The 13,075-nt window shown below is 38.9% G+C and overlaps 4 protein-coding genes across 6 annotated transcripts; 2 read left to right on the forward strand and 2 right to left on the reverse strand.

The window, feature by feature from the left end:
• The first annotated feature begins 437 nt into the window (after positions 1–437).
• Positions 438–3,955, forward strand: LOC129727999 (CBY1-interacting BAR domain-containing protein 1-B). 3 transcript variants are annotated; one of them, XM_055686340.1, is made up of 6 exons: positions 441–517; positions 671–1,439; positions 2,990–3,022; positions 3,100–3,387; positions 3,443–3,601; positions 3,685–3,955. In XM_055686340.1, exons 2-6 carry the CDS (start codon positions 774–776, stop codon positions 3,784–3,786), a joined length of 1,248 nt encoding a protein of 415 aa, XP_055542315.1. In that variant the 5' UTR covers positions 441–517; positions 671–773; the 3' UTR covers positions 3,787–3,955. The 3 variants fall into 3 exon arrangements, with proteins under 3 accessions (XP_055542316.1, XP_055542315.1, XP_055542317.1); XM_055686341.1 differs by lacking the exon at positions 2,990–3,022 and having other exon boundaries at positions 438–517; XM_055686342.1 differs by having other exon boundaries at positions 444–517; positions 3,443–3,955.
• On the reverse strand, positions 3,794–4,591 carry LOC129728000 (heat shock factor-binding protein 1). The gene is made up of 2 exons (XM_055686343.1): positions 4,294–4,591; positions 3,794–4,232 (listed from the first exon to the last, which is right to left on the reverse strand). Exons 1-2 carry the CDS (start codon positions 4,390–4,392, stop codon positions 4,077–4,079), a joined length of 255 nt encoding a protein of 84 aa, XP_055542318.1. The 5' UTR covers positions 4,393–4,591; the 3' UTR covers positions 3,794–4,076.
• A 2,984-nt stretch (positions 4,592–7,575) lies between these two features.
• LOC129730871 (phospholipase A2 group XV-like) lies at positions 7,576–10,381 on the forward strand. Its single transcript, XM_055690460.1, has 6 exons — positions 7,576–7,785; positions 7,859–8,025; positions 8,758–9,132; positions 9,192–9,591; positions 9,657–9,779; positions 9,844–10,381. The coding sequence occupies exons 2-6, from the start codon at positions 7,869–7,871 to the stop codon at positions 10,064–10,066; spliced, it is 1,278 nt and encodes a 425-aa protein (XP_055546435.1). The 5' UTR covers positions 7,576–7,785; positions 7,859–7,868; the 3' UTR covers positions 10,067–10,381.
• Positions 10,382–10,435: 54 nt separating this feature from the next.
• Positions 10,436–12,483, reverse strand: LOC129730870 (cell division cycle protein 23 homolog). The gene is made up of 2 exons (XM_055690459.1): positions 11,253–12,483; positions 10,436–11,187 (listed from the first exon to the last, which is right to left on the reverse strand). Exons 1-2 carry the CDS (start codon positions 12,367–12,369, stop codon positions 10,466–10,468), a joined length of 1,839 nt encoding a protein of 612 aa, XP_055546434.1. The 5' UTR covers positions 12,370–12,483; the 3' UTR covers positions 10,436–10,465.
• Between the last annotated feature and the right edge of the window lie 592 nt (positions 12,484–13,075).

The following is a 13,075-nucleotide window of genomic DNA, read 5'->3' on the forward strand; positions in this document are numbered from 1 at the left end:
CAGATATACAACGGCTGAATTGATAAAGTTGTAGATATATTTTTCCCTAGCATACAAATAATGGAAAATCTTTGGTTATTATGCATCCAAAGTTAACAGTGTGTGCCAACTTGTTCCATCGGCCGTTATCGCATCTGGTGAAAACAGCTAGTTTTTTGTTTAGAGCTGTAGAACTTTGGTGCTAAAGCAACAGACATATTTAGTATATGTACCAACATTGTAGGGCCCCGACGGCGGCATGCCGATATAGGCACCAGTCAACCTTTAGTTTTATAGCGCGAATGAAGGCTTCCCATCGTGCCGACTGCCAGGAAAAGCCACCTGCTGTGTTTTTTTTCCTAGTAGGTAGCGCTCATAACTTTGAACGGATATGAAAATATTACTCAACCTGAAAACAAAATGCTCCAAAGGTTATACTGGGTTTTGTTTGATGGTTGTGCACTCCGGAGCACTCATAACTACTTGCTGGAAGCAATATTATTCAACGGAATGAAATGCTTATAATGCGGTGATGTTGGTAATTATTTAACGTAAACTTTTGTAGATTAAATAACTGATTTTTAGTTGTTGTTTGGAGATGTGCGTAAGTTATACCCAAAAAAAAACTAACTGAATATTTTGCAACTTTCGTTCAACTGAACTCAACTGATTCATGTGGATCGTTACTAAGCAACCCCAATGTGTAAACAGTTACGCTGTCGAACCAGCTGAGTGTTGCATTGTTATTGATTTTTCACGAGTAGCGAAACATTGGCCACTTAGTACCAATAAACATGTTACGAAGTGCGAACACGGGCACAATCTTGTGCGAGGAACAATCGAAGTTCATCCTGGAACGAATCAGTACCGTTGAGAAACATTTTAGTGATTTATGCGGAGCATTTGCCGAGTTTACGAGAAAGGTAGCGCGATTACGTGACAAGTCGGATGAATTGGCCCACGTTACCCAGGATTATTCCGAAACGGAAAAGTACAACAAATCACTAGCAAACGGATTGTCCAGCCTGTCCAAAGCAATAACGTTGATTGGCGATTTTCAAGATTTAGAGGTAAAGCGGTTAGAGAATCGTATTGTTTCGGAGCTTTCCCAGTATGAAATTGTCTGCAAGCATTGCAAGGATAGTGTGAAGGATACGATCCTGTCGCGCGACAAGGAGCTCACTAGAAGAAAGCAACTGGACCAAGCCAGGTTGCGAAATGTTAGGGGAAAAAAGACGGCCAAAGATGCCGAATTGATTAAATCCAATCTGGAGCTTTCGAAAAACCTGAAAGAGATGGAAGAAATTGTTGGCAGATTCGAGAAGCAAAAACTGGCGGGCTTAAAAAGCCTTCTAATGGATTTCGTAATGATTGAGCTGAAGTTTCATACAAATGCCATCGAAGTACTGTCCGCAACTTATCAGGACATCTCGGATATTGACGAAAACCGAGACTATCAGGTGAGTTGATTTATGTAAAACGAGTTGACGCCTCATGCTTGGTTTCGCTCTTTTGCTCTTTGAATGCTCATTAGGCTATATTTTGTTAAGAAGGCAGAATTCGAACAATTCATACATGAAGCACTTGTACAGACACTCTATCTTTACAATTCGTCTGAACATTTTTACTTGGAAAAAAAATTATTTAGTCAATAGGCATTTTTTTTCCTGTATGGACTTCCTCACTGCGACCAGAATCGTTGATCTATTGTGAGATATGCCCGGGTGTCTGCTGTATCCCGCACTTCTATTATTAGCAATACCGCTATTGAGAAGTGGCATGCTTATTATTATTTTTGATCAGTGCTTGTGTGTAATGTATTACCCTTCCTTTTACACGCTTACTGCTCTTCTATACCGAGCCTCCTTCCTCCTGCCAAATATCGCCAATTATAATTCCCTGGAGAAGTTTCGTCGTGCGTCCTTCTGGCCAGTATTATTGATAAGCGGGACTTATTTTTTGTAAAGAGAAAGTCACGCAAATGTATTATAGATTTCAGCGTAAAGGAAGGGTAACTGGTGGGGAGCCTGAGAATAAACCCATGCTTAAAAGTCCTTTTTGACATCGAATGGCCTGATTCTACTAAGATTCGAACCCACGACCATCTGCTTGACAAAGCGGACTCTGTAACCTTGCGGCTACGCAGCTCCTCTTTATTAATAGGCATTAATAACCTATTTATTTCAATTATATTATTTTAATTGATTTCTAGAAACAAAAGATATCTAAGGATTGCTAAACACGCCTTCAATCTTCTAACAGTTGATAAACGGAAATACTATGCGATGTCATACCATGCGAAAAACCATTTTTTTACATTATTAATATTTTTGATTTGATTTATTATTTATCTAAGAGACGCCGTTTTTTATTTAAAATCAATGATGCGTGGAATATTGTCTTGGGCAAAGTTCTATGAATCGATAAAATTTTTTTAATGAATATATTTTAAGATAGGTATTGCAATATTGTATAACTTTGCAGAAGCCGCAATGTTAAACCATCAACCCGTTTTTGTATAATTACTTTTAATTTCTGATTTCTCGCATTTCACATGCTATGAAATTTCAAGAAGTATTCTAACTCCAGGTCGGACTCAATTATCCGGAAATATATATTTTTTAGTGTTCGTTTTTAATTTTTATTCCGAAATTTTGCCTTTACCATCCCTTCTGGCATGTTTGGGACATGTTCGAATTAAATGAAAATAATCAATGGCCAATTTTTTTTTTGCTCCTCAAGATTTAACCCCTTTTCGCCTCAAAAATAATTTCCTGTTACGCGCACTTCATTATACAAGTAAAATAAAAAAGGAAATATTTATTTTATGTTCGTTAATCGCAAATTTCAATATTTTTTCTGTGATTTGATTATCCGGCGAACTCGATTATCCGGAATGAAAATTTTTTTGGTGTTCCGGATAATCAAGTCCGACCTGTACTTGCTTACATAGAAATTCTTAATACCATTCATGTCCATTTACTTTTTTTTGGATATTGCTGCTCGCAAGGGAGTACACAAAGAAATCAAACGGCAAAATAGGGTAAATAGTTGCTTACTAAACACGCGTTAAAACGATGAGCGTCGAATGACTTTTTTGTTATTTTTAATAAATTTCAGCAATTCAAGAAATTTCTTCAGCAAGATGAACAATCCGACCGATATTTCCTTCAGCGAATTAAATCGCAATCTATGGGTGCGCTGAGTTCGATGTTTGCTGCAGCTTCGAGCGGAAATCGAAGAAATAAGAGTTTGAGCTCAACGTCTTTAAATTCATCCCAAGAGCAGGAAAAACAGGCTGAAGGAACAGCCGTCGCTGAGGGTTCTGAACAGCAGGAACCACCGAAACCCGCCAGTCGCAATCGCAAAACTAACGAGGCTTCCAAACAACGATCGATGGAATCATTGGTAATAGATATCATTATTTTAATTAACAACTCACTTCAATATATTTAATAAACAGGACTTGATGAAACACAAGCCTTCGGATGATGAATCGAAATCCTCTACAGTGGATAGTGACAGCGATGACGACGATACAGACACCGGGACGGATTCTGACGAACAGGAAGCAAAGCCACGCCCACAGATTGCAAAGGTTAACCCTAAGGTCGATCGAAAAGTAACTGTTATAAAGCTAAAAGATTACTAAAAAAATACCAAAAAAGTTTATAAGCTAATAATTTCAAAAGACACATTTCACAGAACTCTGAAGAACCTTCCAGCTTACCAATCAATATTCGAACCCCTGTGACAACATATTTTATTAAATCGATCAATGGAATCGTTCGGAACATGAAGCTATGACTTCGCCTGAAGAATGGACTGAGCAGCAGTAATTTATATTTCATTTACTTCATTCGTGCCACCCCTGATTTTTGTTTAGGATGTAAATAAAAATGCGCCTGTTAAATCGATAACTTTTTTCTCGTCGACTTATTCTGACTGATTGTGCCAATTAAAACCTTTTCCAAGTGCAATTATTTGGATTGTTTACTGATTTTAAGCATTTTTAAAAGTCGTGCCCAACAAAAAGTTATTTAAAATTAAAAATAAAGTAATTTGGAATAAACATGCTTACTTTGCAGTTGCATTTTTCATTTTTCTTGACCCTCAACGCCGGCCTGCTGCATCAGATCTCCAATACTTTTTTCCAGATCGTCTATTCTGTTCCCCATATCATCAATACGGGTGATTATCTGATCCGACATAGACTGGAACTTGTCCTGTACATTTTGAAGTATGCTTTGGACCTAAAAATGAGATACTATTTATAGTATAAATACTCGAAACTTGCTATCATTATTGACTCACGTAAATTGTTAGCTCCTGCATATTTTTAGGATCGGCATTACTAGCAAGGGAATAGTTTTGATCAGCGTCACTATCGAGCTCCGACTTTAGCTCGGCCATATCGAAAGACTTTTGTCGCTCAATGGTTAGGCTGTTGAATGAACGGAACTGATGGAAAGAACTGCCGAGACTATCGATTATCACTTTGCAAACGTACAGACAACACCCAACTTCTATTGCAAACTTCCAGACAGATTATACAGGACCTTCTCTTTGTGTTGTTGTTGGCAGGGAGAAATACAAATGGTGGGTGGAAACGTCAAACTAGAAAAAAAAAAAAAACAATTCAAACTGGAGAAAAAAGGCAAAGAATGAACAGGGTTGAAATTCGGGGCTACGTCAAAAGGCAGAATTACTAAAGGCCGAACTGATTGCAACCTAATAGCAAAAACATCATATCAAGAAGACTGGGAACTCTGCCTGAGATTGAGCGACAGTTTCGGCAGTGCAGTCTGTTGAGTAAAAGTGGAACTGACGCATGCTAGTGTGTGTGCTGGCGATGCGAGCGCAAGCCGAACTGGACCACCACATACGCACACTCTGTCTTCGCAGCGATGGGATTACCAGCACTTTCATAGCAACCTTCCACCTTTAATAGATGGAGTGCGCTGTTTGATTTGACGCTTGTCGTTTATATGGGATAGATCCAGAGATGCCAGTCTTCTTAATATGATGTTTTTGGTCAAAGAGTGTACTACACGCTCGTAAATAATAACTCTAAAATGAGTAACATTTGACGCATTTTCGTAAAAAGTGGAACAACTCTTAAATTGAGTAACTCCACAAATACTCAAAACTGAGTAACACTAGGCGTCTTTAAAATGAGTCATTATTACTCAAAATTTGAGTACGACATTACTCATTTTTTGGGTACAGTTCAGTTTCATTACTGGCTAGAAATCCGCTACGGTCAATAAACGACACCACATGTTCATCAATAATTACCTTGTAATAAAAGTAAACAGTTATAATGCCTTCTGAGGCGCACACAATTAAAAAACATATGTCACAAACTGAAGCACATCGTTATCATCTTTCAAAATGGACGTCGTTATATGCGACGTTACTCAGAAAGAAGTTATATGAAGAGAACCCAAAAAGTGAGTCAAAGTAACTCAAAATCAAAAAGGACTTCTACTCATTTTTTGACGTCTACGAACATCGTTCTAAACTGAGTCAGTGTTGCTCAGTTCATTAGTTATTATTTACGAGCGTGTACAGGCCTAAGAGGCGACATCTGGCTTCTTACTCTTCTTCCTCATCCACCGCGATGATCCCTGTTGAATTTTTCGTAAGTGATGCCATTCACTTGGAAAATACTTGAATGTTTTTAATGCTTTTATCACCATTATGCACAATTCCTCCTGCAGGCGATAATTTTACCGTCTGAGGGTTACCGGAGAGTCTGCATCTTTATTATACTTAAAATCGAACGTGTCATCCATCATTGATTATGATTCATTCATTGACCCATCTTAATTGTACACTCCGCACAAACAATATGCCTCAACAAATATGTTCTAAACTTAATCCAGAACGGTTTCAAAAGTAGAACTAAGCTCACACTACACTACTTACTCTCGACATTGAGCAGCTGTTCTTATGCTTCACGCAAAACCGTCATAACTCCTTGTGCACTTTTGGATCTTTTAGTAATTGATATTAGTGAAGATCCAAGTCGGATCTCTTACTACGCCCGTATTTGTACTTTTTGAAGTAGAATACTTCTCTCAGGAAGTTCGGCTTCATAGGGAGGTAAAATGAAAATCTAAAACCGAAAAAAGTGAAAAATATGTCCAATTTCAAATGCTAATAAATCGGCTGGTTTTCGATGGATTTCCTTCGTTCTTGCAGCAATAGATTGGAAAATCTTCTAAGATTCTTCCCAAAAGAAGATAATTGTAATTTTATTATTCACACTGTTGTACTATTGAAAACAGTCAAGCCTTGTCAAAACGGAAAATTCGACCTCTGATTGGTCGTTATATGATTGCTTCCCAAGCACGGTCGACAGAATCATATACCCTGCAATTGAAAACATGCTATTTGGCCTAGCCGAAGCCGCTCATAATACTGCTAGACAGCGACTTACTTCTAGCAGTCGTCCTCCCTTAGCAGCAGCACTAGCAGTGCAGTGGATACCAGCGATGGTGGAAAGCGGCCACAGCTGTGGTGTAGCAATGGATAGAGCACGAGTTGCAGCGGATTCCAGCAACGATAGCAGCTGGGCCAGCTGATGCAGGGACAGTGGATACCAATGACAGCGTATAGTGGCCACAACTGTGACATGGCTATGGATAGCGAATTAGTTGCAGTGGATCTCAGCATCGGTAGCGGCTGATGCATTGAGGCACTTTAGTGAAATGCAGTCTCTGTGCGATAGTAGCACTAGTAAATGCATTCAATGAAAAGTTGACTGATTTTGACAACACATGAGCCGTTTAGTTTTGAGTGTTATATCAGCATTTCACCGTTTACTTTATCACAACTAATACTTTGTTAGCACTGTCAGTGATAACGCAAGTAATCGGCTTCTTATTCGATACTAAATTGAACAACAAGTTGTCCTTTTCAGGATGAAATAAAAACCTGATGATTAAAGCGTTAATGTTTTCTCTTGAGTTAATTTACATTTTTAAAATTGTAAAAGTTATAAATTTTACTTTATTTCCGTGTCAGAACGTACTGAATTATCTTTTCCTTCAAGCAACTTACTATATTATTGAAAATGGTCAATCCTTGTTGAAGCGTAAAATTCGTTTGATCTGATTAGTCAACGTTTATTTACTAGAAAAAATGACTGACACGCAAGCAGCCGGGTTATCTTTCTTGTAAAAGTATTCTACTTCAACCTTGCGGTCGTGGATTGCACACAACCCTCCTGTTTTTTGTTTAATGTTCACTTGAAATTATTTTAGATTATAACAGGTGACATCATTAAAAAACATAAATCAAAACAACGAACAATGTTGTTCAGCAACACTGGCAGCAAGCCTGATGATAAATTTTAACGCACTCGGGGTTTTCAATTTCAACCAATCAGCGAGTGGTTCCCAAAGTGGATGCAAATCTATACCCAGTTGTCTCCCCTTAGCTACAGGCTAAAGAATGGTTTTTATGCATAAACCTTTTTGATAAATACGGCGTGAATTTTGAAAGAGTCTTGAAATTTGCTGAGAGTAGAGCGCATGTTGGGAGAACAGGATGTAAACAAAAAGCGATGCACGGGCGGCACAAACAGTAATCCGCAGTTGAATGACAGATACTACGGAGAGAGTAGAAAAAGGCAGCAGAACGGTTGGATTTCACGGAATTATTGACCTTTCATTCAATTGTCATCAGTGAACAACCGTTTTGTTATCAGTTTTATTGTGAAGCTTCTTTATTAACGAATTCTACTGCAACAATTCAATCATCTGCCTGCTTTATATAGCCTAACGGCAGAATATATCGGTTGGTAAACGTGTTTACGTTAGCATTTCGAGTGTCGTAAAAATATCGATCGTTACGAATATCTATCCAACAGTTAGTAGAAAATGAAACTGCTTCGATTACTCCTCTTACTTGTGTCCCTTTCGGTGGTTTATGGAACCATGTTTGGCAATAGTGTCAAGCTGATCAAGGATCTCAAAAATAAACTACCTCGTAGAAATCGGCCACGTTTCGAGAAAAAACTATCGCCGGTCATTTTTGGTAAGTTAAAGAAAAAGTTCTTGTACTACAGTACGAACTACTTTCGAAACCGACGCTGACATACCGAATCAGAACGGTTTCAATTTGAAAACAATCATTGTGTTATATTTTTGAAGGGAATAATTCGAATCAAATGGTCATATTCAATGCATCTAGGTTTTAACCCAGATTATTATCGCTCTACTGTGGACTTTTATAATGCATAACCTTTGAGGTCAATTGTAAATAACAAAATCCGCATTGTCATTATGCGGAAACAAACAATTTATTAAAAAAAAAAGATTGTTCTGCTCAGCTGTGCCTTCTACCATTCAGTCAGTTAGGCGCGAATGGAATGGACAATGACGCTAATTTTCTTATCAACCGTAATCAAATCAGGTGATATTTTTAGTAAATATGGTTTTGTTTTGCAAGCTGTTGGTCTTGCATGTTATGGTAATAACGTTTTCATCGATGACTTTTTCTGGTGTTATAGAAACAGTTTCCTGGTTCGTAAACAAATGTGAGCCAGTCTGGTCATTATTATGTTCTGAGTCACATCAGAACATAGCTCTAAGCAGTAGTATACAAGCATGACGTCAAGCGATGTTTTGTGATTTAGTCATTACCATCAGCAGTTTACTCAATTTAGTATCGTGAATATACGGAAGTGAAACTTTGTCTTCTTCTAGAATTAGTCTTTAAGATATATTTTCCTCTAAGAGCATTTCATTCTCAACCTTTTTTTTCCAGTACCTGGCGATGGTGGTAGTCAGGTGGATGCCATCCTGAAAAAACAGGACAGCGTGCATTTCTACTGCCAGAAAACAACCGACACTTATTTCAACCTTTGGCTGAACAAAGAACTGCTGGTGCCGTTCGTTATCGATTGCTGGATCGACAATATGCGCCTGGTATATAACCGTACGGCACGTACCACGGAAAACTCTCCAGGTGTTGTAACGCGCATCCCCGGTTTCGGTACTTCGGAGACCGTCGAATGGATCGATCCATCCCACGCCAGTGAGGGAGCGTATTTCGTCAATATTGGGAATGCTCTGGTGCAGAATGGTTACAAGCGGGATATTTCTATAAGAGGAGCACCTTACGATTTTAGAAAAGCACCAAGTAAAAGACAAGGATTGAAACTTTGCAATCATATTGATCATTCCATTACTCATTCACAGATGAAAACAAAGAGTGGTTTATTAAAGTGAAGCATCTTGTCGAGGAGACGTACACGCTCAACGATAACACACCGATCACGTTCATCGTCCATAGCATGGGAGCTCCGATGACGATGCTGTTTCTACAGATGCAAAGCCAAAGCTGGAAAGATCAGTACATTCGGCGAATTATTTCTTTAGCTGGAGCATGGGGTGGTAGCGTAAAGGCACTCAAATGTTTTGCCATTGGCGATGATTTGGGTGCATTCGCGTTAAGCGGAAAAGTCTTGCGAGCGGAACAAATTAGCAATCCTTCACTTGCTTGGTTGTTGCCGAACCCGTTACTCTGGAAGCCGAATGAGGTGATTGCCCAGTCGCTGTCCAGGGTATACACTATGGATCAGGTGGAAGATTTTTTCCGGTGGGCTGGTTTTAAATTTAAGTCGAAAAGTTAGCATTAATTTGTTTCTTGATTTTCGTATGCAGGGATATCGACTACACAGATGCTTGGGAAATGCGAAAAGACACTCTGCAGTATGCGTTAAACTTCACCGCTCCCGGCGTTGAAATCCATTGTTTATACGGAACAAAAATTGATACCGTTGAAAGGTTTGTTTATCTGCGGTGATTTCAAAAGTTTGTTTTTTTCTTACACATTTCTCCATTACGTTAGCCTTAATTACCAAAAGACATATGATTTGTCTGGTAAACCAACTCTGGTGTATGGGGATGGTGATGGAACAGTAAACCGGCGTTCGTTGGAGGCGTGCAAACACTGGAATGGTCAGCAAAAACAACAGATCTATATGCGAGAATTTCCCGGTTCGGATCATATGGCTATCCTGGCAGATCTGAGGGTGTTAGACAGCATTGTTAAAGTACTCATGTACGATTAGACTAATTGCCACTGTTACAGGAACGGCAGATTTAAATGTACATTTACCTTCTATTTCACTGGTTCCATGTTGAGAGTATGAGACTTGTAGTGTTCTTTTCACAATATTATTGGATGCTTCTTCAGTAGTGTTTAGTTTTTCAGATGATCTTTAATAAATAATCTATTGTTGGTCTAGCTTACTGTAGTGATTGTGGGAAAAACACAGACACTAGCTGTAAGTCAGATCTCGAATGTGCTATAAAGTCAATTTCGTGACGGTCTGTATCATGATATTATTTTACTTTTGTACCAAAATAAATTTATATCTAGCAAACGAGTGTTTCATTTGAAAATCATGATTATTCGGATTGACTAAATTCAAGGTAAATTCAAGGTAAATAAAACTATACTAACCATTTTATTCATTCGATCCATCCTCCATGATAATAGACAACGAAGAATTCTCCAACTCTGCTGCCTGCTCCAGCTGTAATTCATCTTGTGTAAACACTGAAATATCGTCTTGGTTGAACACCAGATCGACCATTCTGCTCACGTTGCTCTCATCCATTTCAACCTCTTCCAGGTCAATATCAGTGGCCTTTCCCTTGCCGGCAGTTGCAGCAGATCTTGCGGCAGCTGCAGCCTTCAGCGATCGCTTGTTAGCAATCGTCTTCAAAAGCGCTTCCGCTTCTCGTTTCGTTTCTTCGTGTTCTAAACATTTGTACGCAAAGTGGGACGCTTTATCGAATTGTTCATTCTTCTCGTAGAAATTTCCCAACGTCATGTAAGCATGGCAAAGAGAACTTTTATCCGCAATGGTTTTCTCGTCAGAACAAAATCTTAGAAGAGCGGGAATTGCTTTCTCGATTTCATCCTGCTTTTCGTATAATCGAGCCAGATTGTAGAGCGCTACTCCTTCTATATCCCCAACATTGTAAGCCTTCTGATAACATTTTAATGCATTAGCAGGTTTGTCCAGCTTCTCGTAGGTTTCACCCAGGGCAACCAACATTCGACTGTCATATGGACGCAGCTGTTGGGCAGCTTTATAATAATGCAAACTGTAAAATGGCATCTTGAGAATTTCATAAGCCTGACCAAGTCCGTACCATGCTCGGAAGTCTCTCCGATTTACCTCTGCAAATACGTAACAGGAAACAGTTATACAACGCTTCACATTTAGATCAAATAATTTCACTTACCCACTGCCTGCCGGTAGCTTTGGATAGCTGCATTAGTATTTTTCATCTCCATAAACTCGTGACCCATCAGCGTCCAAGCAGATAGGTATCTTGGGTTCAACTTTAGCGCTCTCTGAAAGTACACCACTGCCTTGTGATGATCTGCTCGTATACTGTAATAATTTCCCACCACGCAGCACGTCTCAGGACTGTACTTGTTAATGTCCACAGCTTTGTGGGCCAAGTGTGCCATCTCGGTTTTCATATCTTTGACGAACAGTAGATTGGAGTATGAATCCAAATTATCCAAACGAAATGGATCCACTTCATGGAGGTGCTGGAATATTTCAATCGATTTGTCTACATCTCGTTTATTGGAGAACGCTATTGCGAGCTGAGTCGGGATAAAGATACACTTTCCAAATCCAGCCATTTGCAAATTTTCAAATATTTTGATCCCTTCATCGTTCAAAAACAATTCAATGTTAGTGTAACCAATGAATATTTGTTTCATCCAATGGTTAGGCAGCTTTAGATTTTGCAACATGTTTTTGTCCGTTACCAGCGGAGCAAGTTCTAACCATGATCCCCACATGGTTGGAGCAGCAGCTATAGCTTCCACGAATATTTGTACTGCCATTTGATTCAAATCGAGCTTCTTCAAAATAACTCCGTATAAGTAAAGGCAATATCCGTCCAATTTACGTTGCCCGTGATCCGTTCTTAACGACGCTAACAGTTCGGAGAAATCCTTTACGTGACTGTTAGAATTCACAATCGAATTATCGCTCATGTTGTCCAATCGCTTTTTCTCTTTCGACATGTACGTCGCATAAATATGAAGGAACTTGGGAACCGGCGAAGTGCAGTTACTCGTGAAATAAGCTGACCGATCATACTCCCGTACATCGAAATAGCTCTTAGCGAGAACATAGTTATCGTACTCTTCTTCGGAAATACCGGTGTGTAGATTTTCAAACGATTTGCCAGTTAACTTTACTTGCACATCCGATAAACCGTGGTTCAGTTCGGAAAGCCATTTGGCACTCTGTACCAGCCCTCTTTTGTTACATTCGATAATTCCCAGAATCAGATCCTGTTTCACTTCTTTTAAGTTTATTGAGAACGTCTCATCCATTTCAGTAGCGTTTTATTGTACCAACGAAATATTACCAACAAATCAATGAATATCAGACAAAATAGGGGAAAATCTAAACAGATTGCGCTGATCAAATTGTTGACAAACAAAACAGGCTTTAAACGCGTGCGTTACATGCGTTACACCGGTTTTGTCATGAGGTTTGTAACACGTAATATTGTGAACTACGGAAGGTTGGGAAGTACGAAAATTTATCATGATGTATAAAGACATGGTGTAACGATATGTCAAAAGCAGAATCGGCTATATTGGAAAAACAAATGCCAGCCAGTAGGTTTGTTTATAAACAACTAGGGCATAAAAATTATCGCATCTCAAAATATATCATTTGGATGCATTTAAATTATAAATATGGCAATGCTACATACCTTGCTACCAATATTCATTAATTTAAGAAACAATTTCCAACTTAGAACACCCGAATTTGCGGTATTCAATTGCCTAGTTAGTGAGGATATATCAACAAACACGAAAAAGTTATTCGCTGTTGCATAGTGATGCCTCGTCTCCAACCCTCCAAAGTGAAAAAACGCTTCCTCACCCCGCGCCTAGTTTTTGGTCAAACCGTTACACCATGTTCTACTCACCATGAAAATTTATCTCTGTACCTGAAATGTTCATCAAAAAAAAAAAAATTCTGTGGGTGTGGTCACAATTATAGACCAATTTAAGAACTGACAGGTGT

This window comes from Wyeomyia smithii, chromosome 3 (genome assembly GCF_029784165.1).
Source record: "Wyeomyia smithii strain HCP4-BCI-WySm-NY-G18 chromosome 3, ASM2978416v1, whole genome shotgun sequence".
Lineage (NCBI taxonomy): Eukaryota > Metazoa > Arthropoda > Insecta > Diptera > Culicidae > Wyeomyia > Wyeomyia smithii.